This window comes from Chamaea fasciata, unplaced genomic scaffold (assembly GCF_029207755.1).
Source record: "Chamaea fasciata isolate MVZ Bird 193981 ecotype frontalis unplaced genomic scaffold, bChaFas1.0.hap1 SCAF_897, whole genome shotgun sequence".
Taxonomy (NCBI): Eukaryota; Metazoa; Chordata; class Aves; order Passeriformes; family Sylviidae; genus Chamaea; species Chamaea fasciata.
The window spans coordinates 1-27,269 of NW_027094982.1; the positions used below are offsets into that span (position 1 = coordinate 1).

At 38.3% G+C, this 27,269-nt stretch overlaps 1 protein-coding gene across 1 annotated transcript; it reads right to left on the bottom strand.

The window, feature by feature from the left end:
* Positions 1-2,822: 2,822 nt before the first annotated feature.
* On the bottom strand, positions 2,823-25,920 carry LOC136306022 (methyl-CpG-binding domain protein 2-like). The gene is made up of 7 exons (XM_066209371.1): positions 25,435-25,920; positions 20,746-20,905; positions 15,912-16,049; positions 14,155-14,245; positions 11,574-11,751; positions 8,520-8,691; positions 2,823-3,536 (listed from the first exon to the last, which is right to left on the bottom strand). Exons 1-6 carry the CDS (start codon positions 25,545-25,547, stop codon positions 8,562-8,564), a joined length of 810 nt encoding a protein of 269 aa, XP_066065468.1. The 5' UTR covers positions 25,548-25,920; the 3' UTR covers positions 2,823-3,536; positions 8,520-8,561.
* Positions 25,921-27,269: the final 1,349 nt, after the last annotated feature.

The window sequence follows — 27,269 nt, forward strand, 5'->3', positions numbered from 1 at the left end:
TTAGTGCGCAATTACCGATTATTATTAGTTTGTTAATAACGAATCACCCGTTATTTGGGAATTAACGAGGTTTATTAGGCAATTCTTGGCCGCTCTTGGGCCATTTCATGTATTTATTATTTTATTTATGATTAATTTATTAGCGGTTATTTGGGGATTATTAGTCAATTAATGGCCGCCTATTAATTAGCTATTAGAGAATTCTTAGGTTATTTCATGAATTCATTAGATAACTCACGATTAAGTTATTGGCGGTTATGGGCGTTTATTAGGCGATTATTAGCCGTTTATTAATGAACTATTAGCGAATCTTCGCATTATTTCAGGTATTTCTTAATTGCTTGATTTATTAAGTTATTTGTGATTATTAGTGGATGATTAGGAGCTTATTAGTCAACTATTAGCTCCTTATTAATCAATTATTAGGGAGCTAATTGATAATTTCACGCTTTTATTATTATTATTAATGTGCCCATTTATTAGCGGTTGTTATTAATTGATTAATAATTAATCGGCGCTCCTTGGGGCGCCGTTGGGGGTTTATTAATCCCTCGCCTCATTAATCATTGCCGCGTTCTCGGGCCGGTTCAGGTGTTTATTAATTGATTAATAATTTATTAGCGGCTCTGGGGGGGGGGGTCATTAGGCGATTATTAGCCGCTTATTAATGAATTCTTCGGGGATTTTGGGGGGATTTTTGGGGATTTTTTGGGGATTTTTTAGATTTTTTTTGGAATTTTTGGGGTTTTTGGGATTTTTTGGGGATTATTTTGATTTTTTTGGGATTTTTTGGGATTTTTGGGGATTTTTTTGGATTTTTTTGGGGATTTTTGGGGTTTTTGGGATTTTTTTGAAATTTTTTGGGGATTTTTTTAGGGATTTTTGGGAATTTTTTTGATTTTTGGGATTTTTGGGAGTTTTTCGGAATTTTTTTGGGAATTTTTGGGATTTTTGGGAATTTTTGGGGGATTTTTCATGGATTTTTTGAGAATTTTTTTTATTTTTGGGATTTTTTGGGGGTTTTTGAGGATTTTTTGGGATTTTTTTTATTTTTGGGAATTTTTTTGGATTTTTGGGATTTTTTTGGGGATTTTTTTGATTTTTTGGGATTTTTTGGGGATTTTTTGGGGAGTTTTGGGATTTCTTGGGGTTTTTGGGGATTTTTTTCAGGATTTTTTTTGATTTTTTGGGAATTTTGATTTTTGGGGATTTTGGGGGATTTTTGGGAATTTTTGGGATTTTTTTGGAGATTTTTGGGAATTTTTGGGGATTTTTTTGGGGATTTTGGGGATTTTTGGGGGAATTTTTGGGATTTTTTGGGATTTTTTGGGGAATTTTTTTTGGAATTTTTTGGATTTTTTTGGATTTTTTTTAATTTTTTTGGATTTTGGGGATTTTTGGGGATTTTTGGGGGGAATTTTTTGGGATTTTTTGGGATTTTTTCAGGATGTTTTGGATTTTTTTGGAATTTTTTTGGATTTTTGGGGATTTCGGGGGAGTTTTGGGGATTTTGGGGATTTTTTCAGGATTTTTTTTGATTTTGGGGGTTTTTTGGGGATTTTTTAGGATTTTTTTGGAGATTTTTGGGGGGATTTTTGGGATTTTTTGGGAATTTTTGGGATTTTTTTGAGATTTTTGGGTTTTTTGGGGATTTTTGGGGGATTTTTTTTGGAATTTTTGGGATTATTTGGGGTTCTTTGGGTATTTTGGGTGTTTATTTTGGGATTTTTGGGGATATTTTGGGAATTTTTTGGGGAATTATTTTCAATTTTGAGGCGGTTTTGGGGATTTTTTTCAGGAATTTTTTTTTTTTTGGGGGAAAGCTGAAGAAAGAATCCCGAGGAAAAACCAAAAAATTCCCAGGAATCAATAAAAACACCGGACAACTCCAACCTGTGGTGAAATCTTTTATTTCAATTAATAAAAGCGCCTGGAATTAATTAATTAAACCTCCCCCAAAATCCCCAATTTCCATCAACGATCCCAAATTTATTCCCATTTTTTTTCCCCTCCAAAATTCCCGTTTTTTCCCCCCAAAAATTCCCATTTTTTCCCGCCAAAAATTCCCATTTTTTTCCTCATAAAATTCCCGATTTTTTCCTCCCAAAATTCCAGTTTTTCCTTGAAAAAAATTCCCAAATTTTCCAGCCCCAAATTGAGGGAATTTTTGAAAGGGGGAAAAAACGGGAATTTTTGGGTGGAAAAAACCCGGAATTTTGGCAGAAAAAAGAATTTCCGAATTTTTGAGGGGAAAAAATGGGAATTTTTGGGGACAAAAACGGGAATTTGCGGCAGGAAAAAAAAATTGGGCCTTTTGAGGAGAAAAACCGGGAATTCCGACACGAAAAAATCGGAATTTGGGGACGGGGAGGGGGTGGGGGGGCGGGAAAAAAAACGGGAATTCCGGCTGAAATCCCAAAATTTCCATTTCAAAATCCCGGTTTTTCCCCCCCAAATCCCGATTTTTTTTTTTTCCCGCGCCCCGGGAACGGCTCCCGGCGTCTCTCCCGCCAAAACGACCGAGCTCCGCCCCCCCCCCTTTGAAAACCTCCCTCCTATTGGCCGAAGAGCGGCGAGCCGAGCGCCCGATTGGTCGATCCGCCATGCCCCGCCCCCCTCAGAGAAAAGGCGGGAAAAAGGCGGCGTTTCCTCCTCCCCTCCCCCCCACCCCTCTCAGAGAATTTGGGCGCGAGTCGCGACTTAACGAGTCATTCATGAGAATTAATCGCTGATTAATCGCTAATTAAGCGCTAATTAATCGCTAATTAATCGCTAATTAAGCGCTAATTAATCGAGAATTAATCTTTTTTCCTCCCCCTCCCCCCCCCCTCCATTCGCCCAACGCGGAGACGCTCCGAACAAAAAAAAAAACCTCTCGGAATAAAAATCGGTTTTATTTCTCTTGCCAGAATTTTTCAATTTTTTTTTAAAAAAAATTTTATTTCTTTATTTCTTTATCTCCAGGTATTAATATATAAAAAAAAATCATTTTTTTTTCTCTTATTTCTTTATTTTTTTAATATATTTTTTTAATAATTTTATTTACAGAATCCTGGGATATTTTATATTTATATATTTATATATTTATATCTTTATTTATTATTATTTCTTTCCCTCGGGAACGGCCCTGATCTTTTTTTTATTTTTAAAAAAAAATCACAAAAATTTTTAAATTTTTATTTAAATATTTTTTTTTCTCTCTCAAAAAAGGGGGAAAAAAACCTCAAAATAAAAAATATTTTTATAGAGAATTTTTTTTTCGATTTTCCGGGAATTTTTAAGATTTTTTTGGGGTTTTTTTTTTTTTTCCCCCCATAAAATTATTTACATCCTTAAAAAACAAAAAAAGAATTAAAGATTTTATTTTTTATTTCCTTAAAAATAAAAATTTTTGTTTTTTTAATTCCTCGGAAGTCGCGGAAAAAAAAAGAGAGAAAAAAAAAAAGAAATTTTAAAAACAAAAAGTGCCTCAAAAAAGTTTTGGGGAATTTTTTTGTTTTTTGAGGAATTTTTTTTCCTCCTTGGGATTCGAGTACCTGGAAAAAGAACAAAACAAAACAAAAATTTGGATTTTTAAAGGATTTTTTTTAAAAAAAAATAAATTTTGAAAAGAAAATTTGGGGAAAAAAATTCAGAATTTTTTCCATTTTTTTTTTTCCCTAAAATTTTCCCGGTTTTTTCTCTCCGTTTTTGTTTTTCTCTTTTAAAAATTCCCGATTTTTCCGCACAAAAAAATTTCCGGTTTTCCCCCTCAAAATTCCCATTTTTTTCCTACAAAAATTCCCCTTTTTCCCCTTAAAAATTCTCATTTTTTCCTTTATAAATTCCCGGGTTTTCTCCCCAAATTTTCCTTTTTTTATCCTCAAAAATTCCAATTTTTTCCCTCCAAAATTCCCATTTTTTTTTCCTTTAAAAATTCCCGTTTTCCTCCCTCAAAATTCCCATTTTTTTTGGTCAAAAATTCCCGTTTTTACCCCCCAAATTTTCCGTTTTTCATCCTCAAAAATTCCAAGTTTTTCCCTCAAAAATTTCCCATTTTTCCCCTAAAAAATTCTCAGTTTTTTCCTTTAAAAATTCCAAATTTTCCCTTCAAAAATTCCCATTTTTTCCTTTAAAAATTCCCATTTTTTTCCTAATTTTTCCCATTTTTTTCCCCACAAAATCCCCAAAATTCTCAATTTTCCCGAAATTTTTTCCTCCTAATTTTCAGTTTTGGAAAATTTGGGGAGGAAACAAAGAAAAAAAAATGGGAATTTTGGGGAAAAAATGGGAATTTTTGAGGAAAAAATTGGGAATTTTTGGAGAAAAATTTATGAATTTGGCTGAAAAAAATCCGAATTTTTGTGGGAAAAAATCCAAAGTTTTTGAGGAAAAAATTTCTGGATTTGGGAGGAAAAAAGTCGGAATTTTGGGGGGAAAATGGGAATTTGTGAGGGAAAAATGGGAATTTGTTTGGGGAAAAAAAGAGGGAATTTTGGAAGAGAAAAAAAATGGGAATTTTTGGGGAAAAAAGGAAATTTTGGGGGGAAAAAAAAGGGAAATTTTGAAGAGAAAAAAAGGGAATTTTGGGGGGAAAAAAAGGGAAATTTTGAAAAAAATTTTGAGGGGAAAAACGGGAATTTTTGAGGGGAAAAAAAGCATTTTTGGGAAAAAACCGGGAATTTCTGAGAAAAGAATTTTGAGGAGACAAAAATGGGAATTTTTAGGGGGAAAATGGGAATTTTTTGAGGGAAAAAAAAGCGATTTTTTGAGAGAGAAAAAATGGGAATTTTTGAGAAAAAAAAGGGAATTTTTTGAGGGGGAAAAATGGGAATTTTTGAGGAGAAAAAACAGGAATTTTTGGAGAATAAAATGGGAATTTTGGCGGGAAAAAACGGGAACTTTTGAGGGGAAAAAATGGGAATTTTTGAGGTGGAAAATGGGAATTTTTTGGAGAATAAAATGGGAATTTTTGGGGAAAATTTTGGGAATTTTTGAGGGAAAAAATGCGGTTTTGAGGAGAAAAAAATGGGAATTTCGGGGAGAATAAAATGGGAATTTTGGTGGGGAAAAAATGGGAATTTTTGAGAGGAAAAAATCGGAATTTTTGAGGGGAAAAATGGGAATTTTTGAGGGGAAAAACAGGGAATTTTTTTGAGAAAAAAATGGGAATTTTTGGGGAATAAAATGGGAATTTTTGGGGAAAATTTTGGGAATTTTTGAGGGGAAAAAAGCGCGATTTTTTGAGAGGGAAAAAATGGGAATTTTGAGAATAAAAACGGGAATTTTTGAGGGAAAAAATGGGAATTTTTGGAGGGGAAAAAAGGGAATTTTGAGAATAAAAAATGGGAATTTTTGAGGGGGAAAAAACGGGAATTTTTGGAGAATAAAATGGGAATTTTGGCGGGAAAAAACGGGAATTTTGAGGAGAAAAAAAGGGAATTTTTTGAGAAAAAAAGGGAATTTTTGGAGAAAAAAATGGGAGTTTTGGTGGGAAAAAAACAGGAATTTTTGAGGGGAAAAATGTGAAATTTTTTTGAGAAAAAAAGGAATTTTTTGAGGAGAAAGAATGGGAATTTTTGGAGAATAAAATGGGAATTTTCGAGGGAAGAAAGGGAATTTTTGAGAGGAAAAAACCAGGAATTTTGGCGGGAAAAAAGGGAATTTTTGAGAGAAAAAATGGGGATTTTTGAGGGGAAAAAAATGGGAATTTTGAGGAGAAAAAAAGGGAGTTTTTTGAGAGGTAAAAAGAGGGAATTTTGAGGAGAAAAAAATGGGAATTTCGGGGAGAAAAATAGGGAAATTTTGAGGGGAAAAAATGGGAATTTTTGAGGGAAAAAATAGGAAATTTTTGAGGGAAAAAAACAGGAATTTTGGCGGGAAAAAAGGGAATTTTTGAGGGGGAAAAAAATGGGAATTTTTGAGGGAAAAAATGGGATTTTGAGGCGAAAAAAATGGGAATTTCGGGGAGAATAAAATGGGAATTTTGGTGGGAAAAAACGGGAATTTTTGAGGGGAAAAAATCGGAATTTTTGAGGGGAAAAATGGGATTTTTTTTGAGAAAAAAAAGGGAATTTTTTGAGGAGAAAAAATGGGAATTTTGAGAATAAAAAATGGGAATTTTTTGAGGGAAAAAATGGGATTTTGAGGAGAAAAAAATGGGAATTTTTTGAGGCGGAAAACGGGTATTTTTGAAAGGAAAAAAATGGGAATTTTGAGGGGAAGAAATGGGAATTTTTTGAGGGGAAAAATGGGAATTTTGAGGAGGAAAAAAATGGGAATTTCGAAGAGAACAAAACGGGAATTTTGGTGGGGAAAAAATGGGAATTTTTTGAGGGGAAAAAAAGGGAATTTCGGGGAGAAAAAAAGGGAATTTTTTGCGGAAAAAAACCCGGAATTTTTGGAAAATAAAATCGGAATTTTGGCGGGAAAAAACAAGAATTTTGGAGGGGAAAAAAGGGAATTTTTGAGGGAAAAAACCGGGAATTTTGGCGGGGAAAAAATGGGAATTTCGGGGAGAATAAAATGGGAATTTCGGGGAGAATAAAATGGGAATTTTGGTGGGGAAAAATTGGAATTTTTGAGGGGAAAAAAATGGGAATTTTCGAGGGAAAAAACGGGAATTTTTGAGAGGAAAAAAAAGGAATTTTTGAGAGGAGAAAAAACGGGAATTTTGGCGGAAAAAACCGGGAATTTTGGCGGGAATAAAATGGGAACTTTTGAGGGGAAAAAAGGGAATTTTTGAGAGAAGAAAAAACGGGAATTTTGGCGGGAAAAAACGGGAATTTTTGAGAGGAAAAAATGGGAATTTTTTGAGGGAAAAAACCAGGAATTTTGGCGGGAAAAAAGGGAATTTTTGAGGGGGGAAAAAATGGGAATTTTTGAGGGAAAAAATGGGATTTTGAGGCGAAAAAAATGGGAATTTCGGGGAGAATAAAATGGGAATTTCGGGGAGAATAAAATGGGAATTTTGGTGGGGAAAAAATGGGAATTTTTTGAGGGAAAAAATGGGAATTTTTGAGGGGAAAAAATAGGAACTCTTTGAGGGAAAAAAAGGGAATTTTTTAAGGGGAAAAAACGGGAATTTTTGAGAGGAAAAAAAGGGAATTTTTGAGAGAAGAAAAACCGGAATTTTTGGAGAACAAAACGGGAATTTTGGCGGGAAAAAACGGGAATTTTTGAGGGGAAAAAACCGGGAATTTTGGCGGGAATAAAATGGGAACTTTTGAGGGGAAAAAAGGGAATTTTTGAGAGGAGAAAAAACGGGAATTTTTGGAGAACAAAACGGGAATTTTGGCGGGAAAAAACGGGAATTTTTTGAGGAGAAAAAAAGGGAATTTAGAGAATAAAAAATGGGAATTTTTGAGGGAAGAAATGGGAATTTTTTGAGGGAAAAAATGGGATTTTGAGGAGAAAAAAATGGGAATTTTTTGAGGGGGAAAAACGGGTATTTTTGAAAGGAAAAAAATGGGAATTTTGAGGGGAAGAAATGGGAATTTTTTGAGGGGAAAAATGGGAATTTTGAGGAGAAAAAAAATGGGAATTTCGAAGAGAACAAAATGGGAATTTTGGTGGGGAAAAAATGGGAATTTTTTGAGGGGAAAAAAAGGGAATTTCGGGGAGAAAAAAAGGGAATTTTTTGCGGAAAAAAAACGGAAATTTTTGGAGAATAAAATGGGAATTTTGGCGGGAAAAAACAGGAATTTTGGAGGGGAAAAAAGGGAATTTTTGAGGGAAAAAACCGGGAATTTTGGCGGGGAAAAAATGGGAATTTCGGGGAGAATAAAATGGGAATTTCGGGGAGAATAAAATGGGAATTTTGGTGGGGAAAAATTGGAATTTTTGAGGGGAAAAAAATGGGAATTTTCGAGGGAAAAAACGGGAATTTTTGAGAGGAAAAAAAGGGAATTTTTGAGAGGAGAAAAAACGGGAATTTAGGCGGAAAAAACCGGGAATTTTGGCGGGAATAAAATGGGAACTTTTGAGAGGAAAAAATGGGAATTTTTGAGAGAAGAAAAAACGGGAATTTTGGCGGGAAAAAACGGGAATTTTTGAGAGGAAAAAATGGGAATTTTTGAGAGGAGAAAAAACGGGAATTTTGGCGGGAAAAAATGGGAATTTTTGAGAGGAAAAAAACGGGAATTTTTGGGGAATAAAACGGGAATTTTTTGAGGTGAAAAACCAGGAATTTTTAGAGAACAAAACGGGAATTTTGCCGGGAAAAAAACGGGAATTTTTGAGGGGAAAAAAGGGAATTTTTGAGGGAAAAAACCGGGAATTTTGGCGGGGAAAAAATGGGAATTTTGAGGAGGAAAAAAATGGGAATTTCGGGGAGAATAAAATGGGAATTTTTGGGGACTAAAACGGGAATCTTTTGAGGAGAAACACCAGGAATTTTTAGAGAACAAAACGGGAATTTTGCCGGGAAAAAAAAACGGGAATTTCGCCGGGAAAAAACCCCCCCCTCCAACTTTCCAGGAGACAAAACCCTGGAATTTTTTTTTTCCCCCCTCTCCCCGATTTTTTCCCGCGTCCAGTACCTGAGCCCGGCTCGTCGTCGTCGTCGTTTTCGTCGTTCCTCCTCACGCCTCGTGCCCGTCGCCCGCCTCGGCCGCGGCCGCTCCCGGCGGCTCGGAGCCGCGCGACAGCACGTCGGCCGTGAGCGCCTCCTCCAGCTTCTTCCTCACCTGCTGCACCCGCTCCTCCTGTTTCCTGACCGGGGGGGAAACAACAGCAATGACAAAATTGGTCCCGTCGAGGGTGGCCCGAAGTTTGTTTTTTTCAACCCAAAAAAACTCACTTTTTTTGCCCCAAAAAAATCACATTTTTGGTCAAAAAAACGCGATTTTTTGGGGATTTTTTGGAGCCAAAATTCAAATTTCTGACGCAAAAAATTTCTGGGTTTGCCCCCAAAAAATTCGCTTTTTTTCGGCCGAAAAATCAGATTTTTTATAGTCAAAAATTCGGAATTTTTTCCACCAAAAATTTTTGTTTTTTCCCCCCCCAAAATTCCGATTTTTTTGGTCAAAAAAATCCGGGTTTTTTGGAATTTTTTTGACCCCAAAAAATCCGGGTTTTTTTGGAATTTTTTTTGAGCCAAAATTTGGATTTTTGTCGCCAAGAAATTGCGGGTTTTTCCCCCAAAATTCCGATTATTTTGGTCAAAAAAATCCGGGGTTTTTTTGGAATTTTTTTGACCCAAAATTCGAGTTTCTGACGCAAAAAATTTCTGGGTTTTCCCCCCCAAAAAATTCCCTTTTTTTCGGCTGAAAAATCGGATTTTTTATAGCCAAAAATTCGGATTTTTTTTCACCAAAAATTTTCGTTTTTTTCCCCCCAAAAATTCCGATTTTTTTGGTTAAAAAAATCCGATTTTTTTGAATTTTTTTTTGACTCAAAATCTGGATTGTTTTCACCAAAACTTTCCATGTTTCCCCCCCAAAAATTCCGAAAAAAAAAAAAAAAGGGAATTTTGGGAGTAAAAAATGGGAATTTTGCGGGGAAAAATGGGATTTTTGGGGAAAAAAAAAGGGAATTTTGCGGAGGAAAAAATGGGAATTTGGAGAGGCAAAAATGGGAATTTTGGGGAGAGAAAAAATGGGAATTTTGAGAGAAAAAAAATGGGAATTTTGGGGAGAAAAAATGGGAATTTTTGGGGCAAAAAATGGGAATTTTGGGGAGAAAAAATCGGAATTTGGGGAGAAAAAAAGCGAAGTTTTTGGGGGGTAAAAATGGGAATTTTGAGGGTAAAAATGGGAATTTTGGGGAGGAAAAAATGGGAATTTTTTGGGGGTAAAAAATTGGAATTTTGTGGAGAAAAAATGGGAAGTTTTAGTTGAAAAATGGGAGTTTTGAGAGTAAAAATGGGAATTTTGGGGCAAAAAATGGGAATTTTGAGAGAAAAAATTGGGAATTTTGGGGAGGAAAAAAGGGGAATTTTGGGGGAAAACAATGGGAATTTTGTGGGAAAAAAAACATGGGAATTTTGAAGGAGAAAAAATGGGAATTTTTGGGGAGGAAAAAATGGGAATTTTGGGGAGGAAAAAATGGGAAATTTGGAGAGAAAAAAATGGGAAGTTTTTGGGAAAAAAAGGGGAATTTTGAGAGAGAAAAAAATGGGAAGTTTTTGGGAAAAAAACAGGAATTTTGAGAGAGAAAAAATTGGAATTTTTAGAGAGAAAAAAGAGGAATTTTGAGAGAAAAAAAAGGGAATTTTTGGGGCAAAAAATGGGAATTTTTGGGGCAAAAAGTGGGAATTTTGGGGAGGAAAAAATGGGAAGTTTTAGTTGAAAAATGGGAATCTTGAGGGTAAAACTGGGAATTTTGGGGCAAAAAATGGGAATTTTGGGGGGTAAAAAATTGGAATTTTGTGGAGAAAAAATGGGAAGTTTTAGTTGAAAAATGGGAATTTTGGGGGGTAAAAATGGGAAGTTTGGGGCAAAAAATGGGGATTTTGGGAGAGAAAAAATGGGAGTTTTTGGGGAAAAAAGGGAATTTTGGAGAGTAAAAATGGGAATTTTGGGGGGGTAAAAAATGGGAATTTTTTGGTTGAAAAATGGGAATTTTGGGGCAAAAAAACAGGAATTTTTGGGGGGTAAAAAATTGGAATTTTGTGGAGAAAAAATGGGAAGTTTTAGTTGAAAAATGGGAATTTTTGGGGGGCAAAAATGGGAAGTTTGGGGCAAAAAATGGGAATTTTGGGAGAGAAAAAATGGGAGTTTTTGGGGAAAAAAGAGAATTTTGGAGAGTAAAAATGGGAATTTTGGGGAGGAAAAAATGGGAATTTTTTGGTTGAAAAATGGGAATTTTGGGGCAAAAAACAGGAATTTTTGGGGGTAAAAAATTGGAATTTTGTGGAAAAAAAATGGGAAGTTTTAGTTGAAAAATGGAAATTTTGAGAGTAAAAATGGGAATTTTGGGGGGGTAAAATGGGAATTTTGGGGGTAAAAATGGGAAGTTTGGGGCAAAAATGGGGATTTTGGGAGAGAAAAAATGGGAAGTTTTAGTTGAAAAATGGGAATTTTGAGGGTAAAAATGGGAATTTTTGGGGGTAAAAATGGGAAGTTTGGGGCAAAAAATGGGAATTTTGGGAGAGAAAAAATGGGAGTTTTTGGGGAAAAAAGGGAATTTTGGAGAGTAAAAATGGGAATTTTGGGGGTAAAAATGGGAATTTTTTAGTTGAAAAATGGGAATTTTGGGGCAAAAAACAGGAATTTTTGGGGGTAAAAAATTGGAATTTTGTGGAGAAAAAATGGGAAGTTTTAGTTGAAAAATGGGAATTTTTGGGGGGTAAAAATGGGAAGTTTGGGGGGTAAAAATGGGAATTTTGGGGGGTAAAAATGGGAATTTTTGGGGGTAAAAATGAGAAGTTTGGGGCAAAAAATGGGGATTTTGGGGGAGAGAAAAAATGGGAAGTTTTAGTTGAAAAATGGGAATTTTGAGGGTAAAAATGGGAATTTTGGGGGTAAAAAATGGGATTTTTGTGGGGAAAAAATGGGAATTTTTCGACCGAAAAAAATGGGATTTTTTTGGGGGAAAACCCGCAGATTTTGGTACAAAGAACACGTTTTTTTTTGGGAGGTTTTCGGCCTCACCGGATGTCGTCGTCGGTGACCACGAAGGCTTTGCAGAGCGGCTGCGCCGTGTTCAGCCAGATGCCGGGGTTCTTCTCCACGGCCGCCGAGTTCTGCCCCGTGATGGGAGCCGAGCTGGTGTGCAGGGCGCTGGCCACGGCCGACAGGAGAGACTCCGTGCTGGCGCCGGGACCGACGCCTGGACCCAAAAAAATATGAAAACGTTCCAAGGTTGGATGGGTTGGCAAAAATTCCCGGGTTTTTCCTCAAAAATTCGGGGGTTTTCGGTTAAAAAATCCCGTTTCGACGGAGGGAAAATGGGATTTTTTCGGCCCGAAATCGGTTTTTGGGTCACGTGCCGGGTTTTTTTTTCCTTAAAAAATTCCAGGATTTTTTGGCTCAAATTCCAGGAGTTTTTTCCTAAATATTCCAGGGTTTTTCCAAAAAAAATTCCGGGATTTTTGCCCCAAATGTCAGGATTTTGGGGCAAAATTACCTTGTTTTTTCGTCAAAATCCGGGAGTTTTTTAACCCAAAATCTCGGCATTTTTTGGTTCACGTTCTGGGATTTTTCCCCAAAAAATTCCAGGATTTTGGGCCCAAATCCCGTGGGGTTTTTTGAACCAAATTCCAGGATTTTTCCCAAGTATTCCAGGATTTTTCCCAAAAAATTCCAGGGTTCTTAGCCCAAATCCTGGGGTTTTTTTGGATGAAAGTTCCAGGATTTTCCCCCCCCAAAAATTCCAGGATTTTTGGCCCAAAATTCCAGGTTTTTTCCCCAAATATTCCATGATTTTTCCCCAAAAAATTCCACGATTTTTTGGCAAAATCCCATTTTTTTTTGGATGAAAAATGTGGAGTTTTTCCCAAAAAAATTTTCAGGATTTTTGGCCCAAATCCCGTGTTTTTTCTGCCCAAATTCCCGGTTTTTCCGGCCGAAATTCAGGATTTTCCCCAAAAACATTCCAGGAGTTTTCTCAAAAAAATTCCAGGTTTTTTTGGTTAAAAAATCCCTTTTTTTGGGTGGAAAACCGGGATTTTTTTTTGCCAAAATTTCCAGGTTTTCTGGCTAAAATTCCAGGGGTTTTTCCTCAAAAAAGTTCCACGTTTTTGGGCCCAAATTCCAGGATTTTATGGCTCAAATTCCAGGATTTTTCTGGCTCAAATTCCAGGGTTTTTCCTCAAAAAATTCCACGAGTTTTTGGCCCAAATCCCATTTTTTTTTTGGACCAAATTCCGGGATTTTTCCCCCAAAAATTCCAGAATTTTTTTTCACTCAAAATTCCTGTTTTTTCTCCCTAAAATCCTGATTTTTTTGCTCAAAATCCCATTTTTTTACGGCTCGGAAATTCCACCTTTTCGGCTCAAAATCCCATTTTTTTTCCGGCCCAAATTCCAAGATTTTCAGGTTAAAATTCCGGGATTTTTTTCCCACCCAAATTCCCGGAATTTTTTTTTTCCCCCTCAAACCCCGAGATCTTTTTTTTCTCAAATTCCAGGAATTTTTTTTTCCTGGCCAAATTCCAACATTTTCTATTCGTCCCGAGTTTTTCTCCATTCTTCCCCAATTTCTCCCGAATTTTTCCCGATTTTTCCCCTTTTTTTTCCCACTTTTTTCCCCCATTTTTTTCCCATTTCCCCCAATTTTTTTCCCTGATTTTCTCCCCAATTTTCCCCCAATTTTTCTACATTTTCCCCCCATTTTTCCCCAATTTTTTTCCCCATTTCTTCCCCAATTTCTCCCAGTTTTCCCATTTTTGCCCAAAAATTTTTCCCCCCATTTTCCCCATTTTTTCTCCATTTCCCCCCAATTTTCCCCCAAATTTTCCCAATTTTTTCCCTAAATTTTCCCCCAATTCTTTCCCATTTTTCCCCAATTTTCCCCCCATTTTTTCCCCATTTCCCCCCAATTTTTCCCCTTTTCCCCCATTTTTTCCCCCAATTTTCTCCATTTTTTCCCCATTTTTCCCCCAATTTTTCCCCATTTTTCCCTTTTTCTCCCCATTTTTTCTCCATTCTTTTCCCAATTTTTCCCATTTTTCCCCCAAATTTTTCCCCATTCTTTCTTTTTTTTAGCATTGTTTCCCTATTTTTCTCCCAATTTTTCCCCCAATTCTTCCCATTTTCCCATTTTTTCCCCATTTTCCTGCAATTTTTTTCTCAATTTTTCCCCAATTTTTCCCCCATTTTTTCCCCATTTTTCCCCCATTTCTCCCCATTTTTTCCCCATTTTTCCCCAATTTTCCCCAATTTTTCCCCCAATTCTTCCCATTTTCCCCCCATTTTTTCCCCATTTTCCTGCAATTTTTTTCTCAATTTTTCCCCAATTTCCCCCAATTTTTCCCCATTTTTTCCCCAATTTTTCCCATTTTTTCCCCAATTTCCCCCTCAATTTTCCCCAAATTTTTCCCCAATTTTTCCCCAATTTCCCCCAATTTCCCCAATTTTTCCCCTAATTTTTCCCCATTCTTTCCCCAATTTCCCCCAATTTTTCCCATTTTTTCCCCCATTTTTCCCCCAATTTTCTCCATTTCTCCCCAATTTTCCCCTTTTTTCCCCCATTTTCCCCATTTTCCCCCATTTTTCCCCCATTTTCCCCCCACCTTGGAGGCCTTTGGGCAGCTCCATGGATTTGATGATTTGCTCGCTGACGTCGGAGGCGCTCAGCCCTTGGAGCCTCTTCTCCCAAAAAAGCTGGAAAAAAAATGGGAATTCTCGTTAAAAACGGGGAAAAAAAACTCCGAGTTTTCCAGGAAATTCCCAAATTTTCTCCGTTTGCCCCATTTTTTCCGGGGGTTTTTTTTCCCAATTTTTTGACGGATTTTTCCCCCAATTTTTTCGCGTTTTTCCCAATCTCCCAAAAAACACCGGAAAAAAAAAGGGAATTTTTGTTAAAAATGGGGAAAAAAATCTAAATTTTCTAGGAAATTCCCACATTTTTTCCATTTTCCCCATTTTTCCTCATTTTTTCCAATTTTTCCCCCATTTTTTCCAATTTTCCCCAATTTTCATCCCAAAAATTCCAAATTTTCCCCCATTTCCCCCAATTTTCCCCAATTTTCATCCCAAAAATCCCAAATTTTTCCCCATTTTTTCCCCATTTAATCTCCTTTTTCCCCCCAATTTCTCCTATTTTTCCCCCAATTTTTCCTCCCATTTTTCCCTTTTTTTGCTCCAAAAATTCCCATTTTTCCCCATTTTTTCCCTCAATTTTTCCCCCATTTCTCCCTCAAAGTTTCCTCATTTTTTCCTCCAATTTTTTCCCATTTTTTCCCAATTTCCCCCCAATTTCTTCCTTACTTTTTCCCCTTTTTCCCTCAAACTTTCCTCATTTTTCCTCCAACTTTTTCTCCTTTTTTCCCATATTTTTCCCTCATTTTTTCCTATTTTTTCCTTATTTTCCCCCATTTTCTTCCCCATTTTTTCCTCCAATTTTTTTCTCACTTTTCCCCTAAATTTCCCCATTTTCCCCCATTTTTCTTCTAATTCCCCCCCGATTTTTTCCCCATTTTTTGGCCAATTTTTTCTCCATTTTTTCCCTTTTTTCCCAATTTTTGTCCCCAATTTTTCCCCATTTTTCCCCAATTTTTCCCCATTTTTCCCCCATTTTTCTCCAATTTTCACCCTATTTTTTCCCATTTTCCTTCCAATTTTTTCCACAATTTTTTTCCCCTTTTTCTCCGATTTTTGCCCCAAACTTTTTCCCATTTTTCCCCAATTTTTCCCCATTTTTTCCCCAATTTTCTTCCAATTTTCACCCAATTTTTCCCCATTTTCTTTCCAATTTTTTCCCCGTTTTTTTCCCCTTTCTCCCCGATTTTTACCCCAAATTTTTTCCCCATTTTTCCCCAATTTTTCCCCATTTTTCCCCCATTTTTCCCCCAATTTTCACCCAATTTTTTCCCCATTTTCCTTCCAATTTTTTCCCCGTTTTTTTCCCCTTTTTCCCTGATTTTTGCCCCAAACTTTTTCCCATTTTTCCCCAATTTTCCCCCATTTTTTCCCCAATTTTTTCCCCATTTTCCTTCCACTTTTCTCCCCAGTTTTTTTTCCCTTTTCCCCCGATTTTTGCCCCAAATTTTTCCCCCATTTTTCTTCCAATTTTCACCCAATTTTTTTCCCCATTTTCCTTCCGATTTTTCCCCCGTTTTTCCCCCCTTTTTCCCTGATTTTTGCCCCAAATTTTTTCCCCATTTTCCCCCAATTTTTCCCCATTTTTTCCTCATTTTTCCCCCAATTTTCACCCAATTTTTTCCCCATTTTCCTTCTGATTTTTTCCCCGTTTTTTCCCCTTTCTCCCCGATTTTTGCCCCAAATTTTTTCCCCGTTTTCCCCCAATTTTTCCCCCATTTCTCCCCACCTGTCTGGGCTGCTCTGTCAGTCTCTGGGGGTCACTCCTGACTTTATTCCCGGGGTGGTTGGTCACTTTGGTCACGGGCTGTTTGAAGATGGACGCCGTCTGTCGGATGGGGAGGGTCGTGTTGAGGTCGGGTTTGCCCTGCCAAAAAAAAGAAAAAAAAAATGGGAATTTTGGGGAAAAATCGAAGGGAAAAATGAAAACTTTGTTTGGCAAAAAATGCCCCGAAAATTCCGAAGAGAAGTCTGAAAGAATTCGGGAAAAAATCCTCCGAAAAACCCCCCAAAAAATCCAGGAAAAAAATCTGAAAAATCCTGGAAAAAAAAAAAATCTCCAAAATCCTCAAAAAAGCCTCAAAAAATCCCCCAAAAAATCCTCCAAAAAATCCCCCCCAAAAATCCCTCAAAAAAAATCCCAAAAAATGCCCCAAAATCCAAAAAAAACCCAGAAAAAAATCTGAAAAAAACCCAAAAAATATCCTCAAAAAAAACCCCAAAAAATCCCCAAAAAACCCTCAAAAAATCACAAAAATCCCCTAAAAATTCCCCCAAAATTCCCAAAAAAAATCCTGAAAAAAATCCCAAATAATCCCCCAAAAAATTCAAAAAAAAAAATCCAGAAAAAATCAAAAAAAACCCCCCAAAAATCCTAAAAAAAACCCCAAAAAATCCCCCCCCAAAAATTCCTCAAAAAAACCCACCCAAAAAAATCTCCCAAAAAATTCCCAAAAAAATCTCCCAAAAAATTCCCCAAAAAATCCTCAAAAAAATTCCCAAAATCCCAAAAAACCCAGAAAAAAACCTGAAAAAAACCCCAAAAAAATCCCCACAAAATTCCCCCAAAAATCGCAAAAATCCAGAAAAAAATCTGAAAAAACCCCAAAAAAATCCTCAAAAATCTTCAAAAAACCCCAAAAAATCCTCAAAAAATCCCCCAAAAAATTCCCCCGAAAAACCCCAAAAAATCCCCCCAAAAGTTCCCCAAAAATTCCCCCCAAAAAATCCCAAAAAACCCTGGAAAATATCTGAAAAGAAACCCCCAAAAAATCCTCAAAAAATCACAAAAATATCTCCCAAAAAACCCAGAAACAAATCTGAAAAAAGCCCCAAAAAATCCCCCCAAAAATCCCCAAAAAATCACCCAAAAAATCCTCAAAAAAATCTTTAAAAAGTCCCAAAAAATCCCCCAAAAAATCCTCAAAAAATCCCCCAAAAAATCTTCAAAAAAAACCCCAAAAAATCCCTCCAAAAATCCTCAAAAAAACCCCCAAAATCCCCCAAAAAATCCTCAAAATAATCCCCCAAAAATCCCCCAAAAATCCCTCCAAAAATCATCCAAAAATCATCCAAAAATCCCCCAAAAATTCCCCAAAAAATCCTCAAAAAATCTTTAAAAATCCCCCAAAAATCCTCAAAAAATCCCCAAAAAATCCCCCCAAAAATCCTCAAAAAAATACCAAAATCCCAAAAAAACTCCTCAAAAAAATCCCAAAATCCCAAAAAAAATCCTCAAAAAAATCTTCAAAAAATCCCAAAAAAATCCCCCCAAAAATCCTCAAAAAAATCCCAAAATCCAAAAAAAAATCCTCAAAAATATCTTCAAAAAATCCCAAAAAAATCCCTCAAAAATCCCCCCAAAAATCCCCAAAAAATCTGAAAAAATCCCCAAAAAATCTGAAAAAAATCCCCTAAAAATTCTGAACAAAATCTGAAAAAAATCCCAGAAAAATCCAAAAAAATGTGAAAAAAATGTGAAAAAAAATCTGAAAAAATCCCCAAAAAATCTGAAAAAAATCCAAAACAACTCCAAAAAAACTGGAAAAAATCTCAAAAAAAATCTGGAAAAAAATCTCAAAAAAATCTGAAAAAAATCTGAAAAAAATCCCAAAAAATCCTTGAAAAAATTTTCAAAAGAATCTGAAAAAAACCCGAAAAAACCTGAAAAAAACCCCCAAAAAATCTGAATAAAATCCAAAAAAAAATCTGAAAAAAATCCAAAAAAAAATCTGAAAAAAATCTGGAAAAAATCCAAAAAAAATCTGAAAAAAGTCTGAAAGAAATCTGAAAAAATTCCAAAAAAATCTAGAACAAATAGGAAAAAAATCCGAAAAAATCCCAAAAAAATCTGAAAAAATAAGAAAAAATCTGAAAAAAATCTGAAAAAATCTGAAAAAAATCCCAAAAAAATCAGAAAAAAGTGGAAAAAAATCTGAAAAAAATAGAAAAAATTCCCCCAAAAACCTGAAAAAAAATCTGAAAAATCCAAAAAAAATCCAAAAAAACCTGAAAAAAAATCTGAAAAAATCCAAAAAAAATCCAAAAAAAACCTGAAAAAATCCAAAAAATCTCAAAAAAATCCCCAAAAATCTCAAAAAAATCCGAAAAAATCTCAAAAAAATCTGAAAAAAATCTGAAAAAATCCAAAAAAAATCTGAAGAAATCTGAAAAAATCCGAAAAAAAATCCGAAAAAAATCCGAAAAAATTCCAAAAAATCTGGAAAAAATCTGGAAAAAATCTGGAAAAAATCTCCAAAAAAATCTGGAAAAAATCCCAAAAACTCCTCAAAAAAATCTGAAAAAAATTCCAAAAAAATCCCAAAAAATTCCCAAAAAAATCTGAAAAAAATCCGAAAAAAATCTGAAAAATTCCCAAAAAATGCCCAAAAAATTCCCAAATTTTCCCAAAGGATTCCCGCTCCAAAATTCCCGGGAATCCTGAGCTCTCCCCTCACCTTGCTGGCGTTCAGGGCGTCGTTGCGGAGCCTCTGCTTGTTCTTCTGCAGCTTGCAAAAATCCCCGCCAAAAAAATGCCCCAAAAACACCCCAAAAATGTCCAAAAAAATCCTCAAAAAATCTGAAAAAATCCTCAAAAAATCCTCAAAAAATCCCCCAAAAATCTGAAAAAAATTCCAAAAAAAGCTGGGAAAAAAATCCGAAAAAATCTGAAAAAAATCCAAAAAAATCCAAAAAATATCTGAAAAAAATCTGAAAAAATCCCAAAAAAATCCCCAAAAAATCTGAAAAAAATAAAAAAAAATCAGAAAAAAATTGGAAAAAAATCTGAAAAAATAGAAAAAATTCCCACAAAAATCTGGAAAAAAATCTGAAAAAAAACCCCAAAAAATGTGAAAAAAATCCGAAAAAAATCCAAAAAAAAATCTGAAAAAACCCCCAAAAAATCTCAAAAAAATCCCCAAAAAATCTCAAAAAAATCCAAAAAAATCCGAAAAAATCCCCAAAAAAATCTCAAAAAAATCCCAAAAAAAATCTCAAAAAATCCCAAAAAAATCTCAAAAAATCCCAAAAAAATCTCTAAAAAATCCCCAAAAAATCTCAAAAAAACTCCAAAAAATTCTCAAAAAAATCCCAAAAAAATCTCAAAAAAATCCAAAAAAACCCTGAAAAAAACCCAAAAAAATCTGAAAAAAAATCCGAAAAAAATCCGGAAAAATTCCAAAAAATCTGGAAAAAATCCGAAAAAAATTCCAAAAAAATCTGGAAAAAATCCCAAAATATCCTCAAAAAATCCTCCAAAAAATCCAAAAAAAATCTGAAAAAATCCTAAAAAAAACCCAAAAAAATCCCAAAAAAATCCGAAAAAAATCTGAAAAAAATCCGAAAAAATTCCAAAAAAATCCCAAAAAAATCTGGAAAAAATCTGGAAAAAATCTGGAAAAAAATCTGGAAAAAATCCAAAAAATCCTCAAAAAAAAGTCTCAAAAAATCCCAAAAAAATCTCAAAAAAATCCCAAAAAAATCCCAAAAAAATCCGAAAAAAATCTGAAAAAAATCTGAAAAATTCCCAAAAAATTCCCCAAAATTTCCCAATTTTTCCCAAACCATTCCCGCTCCGAAATTCCCCGAAATCCCCCGGAATCCTGGACCTCTCCCCTCACCTTGCTGGCGTTCAGGGCGTCGTTGCGGAGCCTCTGCTTGTTCTTCTGCAGCTTGCCAAAATCCCCGCCAAAAAATGCCCCAAAAACCCCAAAAATCTCCCAAAAAATCCTCAAAAAATCTGAAAAAATCCTCAAAAAAACCTCAAAAAAATCCCCAAAAAATCTGAAAAAAATTCCAAAAAAATCTGGAAAAAAATCCAAAAAAATCTGAAAAAAATCCAAAAAAATCCGAAAAATATCTGAAAAAAATCTGAAAAAATCCCCCAAAAAATCTGAAAAAAATAAAAAAAAAATCAGAAAAAAATTGGAAAAAAATCTGAAAAAATAGAAAAAATTCCCCCAAAAATCTGGAAGAAAATCTGAAAAAAAAACCCAAAAAATCTGAAAAAAATCCGAAAAAAATCCAAAAAAAAATCTGAAAAAACCCCCAAAAAATCTCAAAAAAATCCCCAAAAAATCTCAAAAAAATCCAAAAAAATCCGAAAAAATCCAAAAAAAATCTCAAAAAAATCCCAAAAAAAATCTCAAAAAATCCCAAAAAAATCTCAAAAAAATCCCACAGAAATCCAAAAAAATCCCCAAAAAATCTGAAAAAAATCCGAAAAAATCCCAAAAAAATCCAAAAAAATCTGAAAAAAATCTGAAAAAATCCGAAAAAAAATCTGAAAAAAATCCGAAAAAATTCCAAAAAAATCCAAAAAAATCTGGAAAAAATCTGGAAAAAATCTGGAAAAAATCCCAAAAAATCCTCCAAAAAATCTGAAAAAAATCTGAAAAAATCCCAAAAAAATCCCAAAAAAATCCCAAAAAAATCCCCAAAAAATCTGAAAAAAAATCTGAAAAATTCCCAAAAAATTCCCCCAAAAATTCCCAATTTTTCCCAAACCATTCCCGCTCCGAAATTCCCCGAAATCCCCGGGAATCCTGGAGCTCTCCCCTCACCTTGCTGGCGTTCAGGGCGTCGTTGCGGAGCCTCTGCTTGTTCTTCTGCAGCTTGCCGGGCATCATCTTGCCCGTGCGGAAGTCGAAGGAGCTCAGGTCCACCGAGTTGCCAAGGTAACGAGCCAGCTGCGGCTTGCTGCGGAACTTCTTCCCGCTGGGGCTGGCGGGGGGAAAACACGGGAAAAGCGGGAAAGTTCGGGAATTTCGGGAGGTTTTTTCCGGGGAAATTCCGGAGGAATTCGGGGGTTTGGCGGCGGAATTCGGGGGGTTTACAGCGATTTTTTGGGATTTTTTTTGGATTTTTTAAGGGAATTTGGGATTTTTTGGGGAACTTTTGGGGATTTGGGGAATTTTGGGAATTTTTGAGGGTTTGGGGAGGATTTTTGGGAATTTTTGGAGAATTTTCCGGTGAAATTTCGGCAAAATTTGGGGTTTTAAGGTGATTTTTTGGAACTTTTTTGGATTTTTCAAGGGAATTTGGGATTTTTTATGGAATTTTTTGGGGATTTGGGGAATTTTGGGAATTTTTGAGTGTTTGGGGGAAATTTGGGGAATTTTTGGGAATTTTGGGAGGTTTTCCGGTGAAATTCGGGTGAAATTTGGGATTTGACAGCGAAATTCGAGGGGTTTAAGGCGATTTTTGGGAATTTTTTTGGATTTTTTAAGGGAATTTGGGATTTTTTTGTGGAATTTTTGGGGATTTCCAGGAATTTTGGGAATTTTTGAGGGTTTGGGGGAGAAATTTGGGGAATTTTTGGAGGTTTTCCAGTGAAATTCCGGCAAAATTCGGGGTTTTGAGGGTGATTTTTTGGATTTTTTTGGATTTTCCGAGAGAATTCTGGATTTTTTGTGGAATTTTTTGGGATTTCCAGGAATTTTGGGAATTTTTGAGGGTCTGGGGGAAATTTGGGAAATTTTGCGGAATTTTTGGAGAATTTTCCGGTGAAATTCCGGCAAAATTCGGGGTTTTAAGGTGATTTTGGGGATTTTTTTGGATTTTTTAAGGGAATTTGGGATTTTTTATGGAATTTTTTGGGATTTGGGGGAAATTTTGGGAATTTTTGAGGTTTTGGGGGAAATTTTGGGAATTTTTGGAGTGTTTTCCGGTGAAATTCCGGCGAAATTCGGGGTTTTAAGGCGATTTTTCGGAATTTTTTTGGACTTTTCAAGGGAATTTGGGATTTTTCGGGGAATTTTTTGGGATTTGGGGAAATTTTGGGGAATTTTTGAGGGTCAGGGGGAAATTTGGGGAATTTTGGGGAATTTTTGGAGAATTTTCCGGTGAAATTCCAGCGAAATTCGGGGTTTTAAGGTGATTTTTGGGAATTTTTTTGGATTTTTAAGGGAATTTGGGATTTTTCTTGGAATTTTGGGGGATTTGGGGGAAATTTTGGGAATTTTTGAGGGTTTGGGGAAAATTTGGAGAATTTTGGGGAATTTTTGGAGAATTTTCCGGTGAAATTCCAGCAAAATTCGGGGGTTTAAGGCGATTTTTGGGGATTTTTTTGGATTTTTTAAGGGAATTTGGGATTTTTTATGGAATTTTTTGGGGATTTCCAGGAATTTTGGGAAATTTTGAGGGTTTGGGGGAGATTTTTGGGAATTTTTGGAGTGTTTTCCGGTGAAATTCCGGCGAAATTCAGGATTTTAAGGTGATTTTTCAGAATTTTTTTTGATTTTCCAAGGGAATTTTGGATTTTTCTTGGAATTTTGGGGGATTTGGGGGATTTTTGGGAATTTTTGAGGGTTTGGGGGGGATTTTGGGGATTTTTGGAGGTTTTCCGGTGAAATTCCGGCGAAATTCGGGGTTTTGACAGTGATTTTTTGGATTTTTTTGGATTTTCCGAAAGAATTCTGGATTTTTTGTGGAATTTTTTGGGATTTCCAGGAATTTTGGGAATTTTTGAGGGTTTGGGGGAGAAATTTGGGGAAGTTTTGGGGAATTTTTGAGGGATTTTTTAGGAATTTTTTTTGCTTTCCCAGAATTTTTGAGGGATTTTCGGGGATTTGGGGGGAGGGTTGGGAATTTTTGGGGGTTTTTGGGACTTTTGGGGGAATTTTCAGGGTTTTTTGGGAATTTTTGGAGAATTTTCAGGGTTTTTTGGGAATTTTTCAGAGCTTTTTGGGAAATTTTGAGGGATTTTTTGGGAATTTTTCTCTTTTTCCGGAATTTTTGAAGGATTTTCGGGAAGTTTTGGGGGATTTTTTGGGAATTTTTGAAGGTTTGGGGGTGAAATTTGGGGGATTTTGGGGCATTTTTGAGGTTTTTTGGGGGAATTTTTGAGGAATTTTTGAGATTGTTTTTTGGGGGATTTTGGAGGGACTTCCGGGAATTTTTTTGGAATTTTTGAGGGTTTTTGGGATTTTTGGGGGGGTTTTCCCGAACTTTTTAAAGATTTTAGGAAATTTTCGGGGTTTTTTGGGAATTTTTGAAGAATTTGGGGGAATTTCTTTTTGCATTTCAGAGAAATTTGGGGGGTTTTGGGGGAATTTTTTGGATTTTTTTTTTTGAATTTTAGGGAATTTTTTTTTAATTTTTTGGGGAATTTTTAAAGGAATTTTGGGACGTTTGGAGGGAATTTTTCTGGGGATTTTTGGGGCAGGATTTTTATGGAATTTTGGGGAATTTTTATGGAATTTTGGGGGATTTTTATGGAATTTTGGAGGGAATTTTGGGAGGTTTGGAGGGAATTTTTGGGCCGGGATTTTTATGGAATTTTGGGAGATTTTTATGGAATTTTGGAGGGATTTTTATGGAATTTTGGTGGGAATTTTGGGAGGTTTGAAGGGAATTTTTGGGCCGGGATTTTTATGGAATTTTGGGGGATTTTTATGGAATTTTGGAGGGATTTTTATGGAATTTTGGAGGGAATTTTGGGAGGTTTGGAGGGAATTTGGGGCCGGGATTTTTATGGAATTTTGGGGGATTTTTATGGAATTTTGGGAGATTTTTATGGAATTTTGGAGGGAATTTTGGGAGGTTTGGAGGGAATTTTTGGGGCCGGGATTTTTATGGAATTTTGGGAGATTTTTACGGAATTTTGAGGGGGTAGCTTGAAAAACACCGGGAATCCCCCGAATTCCCAACTTTTTCCCCCGGACGCAGAACCTGGATAACCAATGAGCAGCAAAAGAAAAGCCACTATGCAAATGACCTCATTTGCATATCCAATGAAGTGATTTCCATTCCCGGCCGGACGAGTTTTCCCACTTTTTCCCCCCCCCCCGATTATCCTGAAATTCTCCTAACAACCATTCCCTTCCCAACAGGAGAATCCCGATTTTTTTTCCCCCTGCCGATCCCAATTTTTCCCCTCCCCAGAATTCCATGAAAATTTCCCCTCCCCCCAAAAATCTCAAAAAAAACCCCTCAAAAAAATCCATTAAAAAATCCCAATTTTTTTCCCCCCAATCGATGGGAATTTTTTCCTTTTTTCTTATTCCCAGCTTTTATTTTTTTTCCCAAAGAAATCCCAAATTTTTTTTTTTTTGCCGTTGGCCAAATTCTCCTCGGGAGAAACTTCAAGCGGCCGGAATCCTTTGGGATGAGCTTGTCCCTCCCGGGGATAAAAGAAATAAAATAAATAATTGATAAAAGATGGATTGAGGGGATTGAAATCAACTCACCAAAAAGAACGTGGATGGAAAAATTGAGATCAAAGGAGGGAAATCATGGCGGGAACTCCCTGAGGGGGAATCATGGCGGGAACTCCCTGAGGGGGAATCATGGCGGGATCTCCCTGAGGGGGAATCATGGCGGGATCTCCCTGAGGGGGAATCATGGCGGGAACTCCCTGAGGGGAATCATGGCGGGATCTCCCTGAGGGGGAATCATGGCGGGAACTCCCTGAGGGGGAATCATGGCGGGATCTCCCTGAGGGGGAATCATGGCGGGATCTCCCTGAGGGGGAATCATGGCGGGATCTCCCTGAGGGGGAATCATGGCGGGAACTCCCTGAGGGGGAATCATGGCGGGATCTCCCTGAGGGGGAATCATGGCGGGAACCCGTCAGACCATCCCGATCTCCTCCCGCGACAAGAACTGAAGTTTCCCCCTCAGCGAAGGAAGCGGAATCGCTCGGTGACAAGGAGCGGCGCTTCCTCCATCGAGAAGGAAGCGGAAACGCTCCTCGGATAAAATTCCCGAGTTTCCACCATGACGGGAGCTCCGGTTCCGGCTCCAGAGAAGGAACCGGCGGCGGGCGGGGGGGGGGAAGGAATCAAGGCGGGATTAAAAGGCGCCGAACTCTCCGCGGGGAAAACAAACGGAAATCTCCCTGAGAAAGAACCGGGAATTATCTCCGGGAGAAAACTTTAGGATTTCTCTCAGAAAGAAGCGGAACGTTTCCGTCAAAAAAACTTCCCGAGTTGGTTGGGTTTGGTTTGTTTTTTTTTTTTCCCCCCCCCGTCCCCCGAGAGTTCCGGTTTCCTCTGTGTAAGAACCGTAAAAAAAACAATCATCAAACTACCGAGATCGTTCCTTGGGAAACAAATAATAATAATAATGATAATAAAAAAGGCGAAGGGGGGAATATTCGCCCGGCCGGTGAGCAAGCGAATCGTCCCCGTGACGGGACGCGACCATGGCGGAAGGAAGGAACTCTGGACAATCTCCCCCCTCCCTCCGAGTGCCCCCGGGGAAAGGGAGAAAACCGGCTCATTTAAACAATCCAACCGTCCCTCGCTCACCTGAAATAATAAACATCGCTCTTGCCGGCGCTCAAACCCGATTTCCGAATGACTTCTTCTTTTTTCCAACCCGGAGGCAAAGCGGGGCAATCCATCCTCCCCGATTTCTCCATCTGAGCTTCTCGCCCCGTTTTTTTTTCCCCTTCCTCCCCGGGGCCGGAGCTATTCGGGGAGGAGGAGGAGGAGGGAAAAAATAATAAAAAAAGCGCTACCGGCCCGGGGTTTAATCCTTCTTTTCGTTTGAGCGGAGTCGCTCGGAGGAGGAAGAAGAGGAAGAGGAAATGGGGGGGGAAAGGGAAAAGAGGGCCGGGAGTTGAGGGATGGGCGCCGGCGGAGCCCGCGGAGATGGCGGAAGGAGCGGGGAGGGAGGGGAAAGGGGAGGGAGGGAGGATGCGCGCGCAGGCGGCGGGCTGAGCTCGGGCTGCGGGGCCGCGAGCGGCGGAGAGGGGAACGGAGCGAGAGATGAGGGGAGAGAACGGCGGCGGAGGGATGGCGGGGGGAAACTATGGCGGGGAGAGAGCCCCGAGGGGAAACTATGGCGGGGAGAGAGTCCCGAGGGGAAACTATGGCGGGGAGAGAGCCCTGAGGGGAAACTATGGCGGGGAGAGATCGCTGAGGGGGAAACTATGGCGGGGAGAGAGTCCCGAGGGGAAACTATGGCGGGGAGAGAGCCCTGAGGGGAAACTATGGCGGGGAGAGAGCCCTGAGGGGAAACTATGGCGGGGAGAGAGCTCTGAGGGGAAACTATGGCGGGGAGAGAGCTCTGAGGGGAAACTATGGCGGGGGGAGAGTCCTGAGGGGGAAACTATGGCGGGGGGAGAGTCCTGAGGGGGAAACTATGGCGGGGGGAGATCGCTGAGGGGAAACTATGGCGGGGAGAGAGCCCCGAGGGGAAACTATGGCGGGGGGAGAGTCCTGAGGGGAAACTATGGCGGGGAGAGATCGCTGAGGGGAAACTATGGCGGGGAGAGAGCCCTGAGGGGAAACTATGGCGGGGAGAGAGCCCCGAGGGGAAACTATGGCGGGGAGAGAGCTCTGAGGGGAAACTATGGCGGGGAGAGAGTCCCGAGGGGAAACTATGGCGGGGAGAGAGCCCCGAGGGGAAACTATGGCGGGGAGAGAGCCCTGAGGGGAAACTATGGCGGGGAGAGAGCCCTGAGGGGGAAACTATGGCGGGGGGAGAGTCCTGAGGGGAAACTATGGCGGGGAGAGAGCCCCGAGGGGAAACTATGGCGGGGAGAGATCGCTGAGGGGAAACTATGGCGGGGAGAGAGCCCCGAGGGGAAACTATGGCGGGGAGAGATCGCTGAGGGGAAACTATGGCGGGGAGAGAGCCCCGAGGGGAAACTATGGCGGGGAGAGAGCCCTGAGGGGAAACTATGGCGGGGAGAGAGCCCCGAGGGGAAACTATGGCGGGGAGAGAGCTCTGAGGGGAAACTATGGCGGGGAGAGAGTCCTGAGGGGAAACTATGGCGGGGAGAGAGCCCCGAGGGGAAACTATGGCGGGGAGAGAGCTCTGAGGGGAAACTATGGCGGGGAGAGAGTCCTGAGGGGAAACTATGGCGGGGAGAGAGCCCCGAGGGGAAACTATGGCGGGGAGAGAGCCCCGAGGGGAAACTATGGCGGGGAGAGATCGCTGAGGGGAAACTATGGCGGGGAGAGAGCCCCGAGGGGAAACTATGGCGGGGAGAGAGCCCCGAGGGGAAACTATGGCGGGGAGAGAGTCCTGAGGGGAAACTATGGCGGGGAGAGAGCCCTGAGGGGAAACTATGGCGGGGGGAGAGTCCTGAGGGGAAACTATGGCGGGGAGAGAGCTCTGAGGGGAAACTATGGCG